Source organism: Nestor notabilis, unplaced genomic scaffold (genome assembly GCF_000696875.1).
Source record: "Nestor notabilis isolate BGI_N333 unplaced genomic scaffold, ASM69687v1 scaffold18750, whole genome shotgun sequence".
NCBI classification, from domain to species: Eukaryota; Metazoa; Chordata; class Aves; order Psittaciformes; family Psittacidae; genus Nestor; species Nestor notabilis.
In genome coordinates this window covers 8,270-13,301 of record NW_009912645.1, presented here as the reverse complement: position 1 = coordinate 13,301, position 5,032 = coordinate 8,270, and the positions used below count along the sequence as shown (strand labels likewise).

Below are 5,032 nucleotides of genomic sequence, written 5' to 3'. Positions count from 1 at the left end.
GGCACGGAGAGGCACAGAGAGGCTGGTGGCAGTGGGGCTGCAGCTGAAGGGACCTGGAACATTGTGCCGTGCTGAGGGAATGTGCCCCAGATTCAGGCCCACTGGCTCATCCCAGATCTTCTCCCACAGCTCGGCAGGGATGGGGGCACTGCTGGAGCAGCATGAGCTATTAGCTTAATTAATTTGCTGTTATTTCTCCCAACGAGCTGGGATCTGGAGCAGGCACTTCCCTCACAAAACCTCTGCCTCCATTTGTAGCTGCATGGGCAAGCAGGGGGCGCGAAGCCTCCGGGCTCTGCTCAAAACAGACCTTGTGTAGGAGGGAAAAATTACACAGAGGGAGAAATCCCTCCCCGAGCCAGCACCTTAACCCACTTCGCAGCATTTGGGGAAGGGAAGAGTGCTTTGTCACGGAGGGGATCCTTCCTTCCCCCCCCAGCCCGGGCCAGCTGCAGAAGGGCAGCCCCCATGCTGGTTCCCACTTGGTCGGGGTCTAGCGGGATGCTGCAGGAGCACGGTATGTGCCACCCCACCACCCAGTTTGCTGTGGGAAGTCGCGTTGGAGGGAGGCAGCGCAGCACAGCAGCGTGCAGGTGGCAGCTCCCACACCCACCTCCACACCACTTGTTCCTTCCCCTGCAGTGAGCAGGGGGCTTGTGCTGCACTGAGCCCCAGTGCTGGGGCAGAGCTGGGCTCTGGGACGGGCTGGAGCTGCTCTTCCAGTCCCACCAGCAGCTCCTGGGAAGGGAAGAGCAGCTCTGGCCTGCAGCAGTGTGGTGGAAGGGATGCCAGTTCTCCTTGGGAAGCACATGGGCACAGTGCAGGTCGCAGCCCAAGGAAAGAGAGACAAGAGAGCTGGCTGCTTTCTAAAACATGTTCTCATCCACGTGCCAATACAACACTGGTTACAAATCTGCACTTGTAGGGGAAAGGAATCCAAAGAGACAAAACCAAATCCCATCACAGTGTTGTAAGGTCCAGGACTTCAGGCACCGGACCAATATGACAACGATACAGTTTCAGCCTTAAGGCAGAGAAATGGTTACATGGAGAACACGAGGGGTTCCTGCTTTCACGCCTAGGATTAGGTGCAAAAAGGTCATGGAGTTACAAACAAGGAACAAAGAAGGTATTTCTGCTGGAAAGCCGGGCATGCAGGAGGAGACCTGGACCAGAGAGTGGGCAGGTGGACCCTGGGCACCCTCCCTTGGCGCAGATGGAGACTTGGAGGCCAAGATGATGCCACTTGCTTGGAGCAACGATGCTCCTGATCTCCTGTGCCAGCAACTGCCACCTCCCCAGGCTGCCCCAGCACGTGCTTGACATGGCTGGGATCAGCAGGGATTGGCAGCCTGCCCTCATCAAGCTTCCTAATGCAATTTGCCAACGGCTGCGAGGATATGGCCAAGCCTGAGCGGGACCGGGAGCTGGCTGGATGTTGCTGCAGAGATAGTGCAGCCGGCACAGCGGTACCACATTGCTATGCCAAGTGCTAACAAGGAAACCAAAGCTGCAAGGTCCCAGCAAGCGCCGGTTTACATGGTGGCAAGTGCTTCCTCCTGGGGCTGGGAGCCCAGGCTGGATGCTGGATGTGTCAGGGTGGATTCCAACACCCCCTTCCACTTCCACCGCAGCAACACCCAAGTGCTGGGAGCAAATCACTGCTCTGCTCGCCCTGTCTGGCTGGTTTGTGGGCTGGCAGAGCTGCTCAGGCAGCATCGAGGTGCCGCGATGCCCATAAAACTCCCTCCCTGGCACTGATTTGGCAGAGGTGGGGGAGTAAACCTTGCCCTGCTCTGCAAGGTGTGCTTGTGGCAGTGGCGAGGGGGTCACCCCATGCTTGTGCCCACAGATACCCATCTGATGGGAGCCGAGAGCTTGCACAGACGTGGACAGAAACCACCAATGACACAAGTTATCAATAGGGCTTGTACAGAAAAAGAAGGAGCTCCTAAATTAAGTGGTGGCTGCAGAGCCAGTGCATTCTGACAGCCCCCAATGGCCCAGCTGCCCTTCCCGGGCCTTAACAATGGCAGAAATAAACTTGCTAATTTTGAAAGAGAATTAGAACGAAGAGTGAACTTCTCAGCTGTCTCCATGGGGGGACAGGGGATGTGATGGTCCCGTTAGCCAGACAAACAGATCCAAAATACCCAAAAGAAACAAATCAGCTTTACTGAAGGAGCTGGTTCATTTCTTAAATAAAAACAGAGACCACATTCAAGCCAATGGAGGTTAACATCCTAGGGAGGAGAAAGGGCAGACGTTTAGTAGGAGAAAGAAGCTGAGAGAACTTGTGGCCAAGGCCATGGGGGTTGATTCTGCAAGGAGGGAGAGGAAGGAGGGCAGATCAGCAGCAGCGAGATGATTTTTAGGACGGCACCGGTAAAAGGAGAGGAGGAAGGTGCCTGGCCCTGAGCACAAGACAGTGCAGCTGATTTCCTCCCGCTGCCTCACCTACACACAGGGAAGAAGCCTTTCCGCAGGAGCTTCCTCCTTGATGAGGTGCCAAGGCTGGCGTCGGGATTCCCATGGCTGCATCTCTACGTGTTGCTCCTCTCCTTGGATTTTTCACCTTTGCTGTCCTGGTGGGGAAAAGGAGAAGGGGAGGTTTAAGCTGCACCGACACCAGCGCGGGGGCTGCAAGCAAACACCCTCCTCACCTGGGTGCCTAAACACAACCACTGCCCGTCCATGCCTCTGGCTTCCCCCATGCCCGATGTGGGCACAACCAGCCCCCTCTGTCCCAGCTCTCCTCAGGATTAAACACTTCCCCACGCTCAAGATGATCAGAGCATCTCGCAGCGCATCGACACGCGCTGCATGTCCCCAGCCCTGCACTGCGCCACCACTGGCATGCGCCTGCCCAGGTCTGCTGGGGCTTGTGTGATTCTGGCTCCCTCTGTTCCCACACGCTGAACAAAGCATGAAGAAAGGAAACTAAACACACACGTGGCACCCTGGCACACACACAGCTCACAGGACCAGAGCAAGGAAACCATTCACAGTGAAGAGAAACAGCTCTTGCCCCTGGAAAGCCTTTAAGTCTCCTGCCTGAATTATCTACTAAGGTCTTGACTCTTACTCTTCCAGAGAAGTCACTGCCTTCTAGCTTAGGACTGGATTTTTCTCTCTCTAAAGTGTTCTGCTCTCTACCTTGAGCAAATAAAACAAAACAAAACAAGCAAGAGTCAATTTTGGACTTACTTTTTACGTGGGTTTAGTTTTAAATTATTTAGAAACTCAACTTAACTGGAACCCTGCTTACCACCTGCAACGAGAAGCTGAGGTATGGGACATGTCAAAGATCAGACAGGTTAAGATTTCCCTGGAACAATGTCTTATATGGGATGGGAGAGGGAGACTGCAGCCCCGCGCACACCCCAAGGGCTCAGCATCACACACATATGGGCTTGTGCTGAGGGGATGGTACCTCAGGAGGTGGTGGCTTGATAGTCACAGGCTGGGATGTCCTTCGGGGAGGAGAAGGCTTGGGCTGCACTTGCTGCTGGACAGTGTTGTAGTAGGTGACCCCTCCATACACCTGGGACTGGGCCTGCATTCCCCAGAGAGCAGAAGGGTCAGTGTTGGGGGGACACAGAAACCTGCATCCCCTGTGAGAGCACCATGTGTCTCAACCGGCCTTTGTGGCACAAAGCTGGGCTGTGACAAGATGCCACCACCGAGCACTGAAGGTGAGAGCAGCCACAGAGAGACAGGGCTCGGTTCATGCTGTGCTCCCCAAGACCACAGAGAACAGCAGCATTTACATCTCACAGAGGACCCTCGCTTACCCCTGCCCCTCACCAGGGCCTTGGCGCAGGGCCAGGCTGCTGTAACCCACAGCCACATAGGACTGAAGTTCAAAGATGGGTTTCCTTCACCCCCCAGTTTCCCAGCTGCCACAGAACATCTGTGCTTGGCAACAGCAGCAGCTACTAGTATTCTGCATGGGGGCTTGGGATCTTGCTCCCAAACCAGGCTGGTTCCCTGCCAAGGCAGCAGGATGGATGCAGGGAAGGTCAGAGAGGTTGCAGGACTCGGGGAACGTGCATGTCTCTTGCCTGCCACTGCGTGTCAGCCGTGTGCTGCTCACAGGGCATCCACAGGGAGCAGCACGTTTCTCCTCTCTGCTTGGCAGCTGTGTGGACACAGAGGTGGGACATGGAGCAGGAAAAGCCAGACTCGTGCTGCTCACACCAAGGGCTTTCCAAAGAACAGCACGGGGCAGTTTCCAGCCTCCTGACTCCATCTCAAATGGAAATGACTTCCAAAGCCATTTTCATAGACTGGTTTATGTTGGAAAGGACCTTAAAGCTCATCCAGTTGCAACCCCTTGCCATGGGCAGGGACACCTTACAGTAGAGCAGGTTGCTCCAAGCCCCCTCATCCAGCCTGGCCTTGAACACTGCTAGGGATGGAGCAGCTTCTATTTTCAAGGTGGCTTTTGCTTAGCACAGGCTTGGAGGGGATGTGAAAGGTCACAGGCTCCCAGTGGACTGCTTCCCTGTCCTGCAGGAGAAGGCCTCGATTCTGAGACCCACCAATAGAGACATTTCATCCCCTAGACCCTAAATTCAGGGTACAGCAGCCGTGGCTGCCATCCTTTCCACTTAGCCACCCCAAACAGGGAGATGGATGACAATGAACACCCTCCCACTACAGAGCAGCCCAGCTGCTCCACATCCTCTCCCAGCAATTCAGAGGGTATATCCACACTCCAGAGGATCCCATCTGCTCTCAACAGCTCCTGCTCAGGACAGGATGTGCAGCGCAGCTGCTTACCTGTGTGTTGGAATAGAGATGCGGAGGGGGCGGAGGGGGCAGCGCTCCCGGTGGGTAGGGATAGCCAGGATTCCCGAAATTCATGACTCCAGGAGGGGAGAAGTAAGTCGGTGCCAGCAGCTGCTGTGGCGGGGGCTGCCCTGGGGGCATGGAGACGGGTGGAGGGTACAGCCCGGGGTTTGCCATGGGGGCTGGCGTCTGGTGGGGATGTAAACCTGGGACGAGAGGAGAACATGCTCAATGTGGT

The 5,032-nt window shown here is 55.6% G+C and overlaps 1 protein-coding gene across 1 annotated transcript in view; it reads right to left on the bottom strand.

The window, feature by feature from the left end:
- Positions 1-2,543: 2,543 nt before the first annotated feature.
- Positions 2,544-5,032, bottom strand: part of CASC3 (cancer susceptibility candidate 3) — a gene marked incomplete at its 5' end in the record, with an annotated part of 10,032 nt that continues 7,543 nt past the window's right edge. The window contains 3 exon segments of the mRNA XM_010020524.1: positions 2,544-2,585; positions 3,434-3,556; positions 4,786-5,000. Of these exon segments, the coding sequence (XP_010018826.1) occupies positions 2,544-2,585; positions 3,434-3,556; positions 4,786-5,000 (380 nt within the window).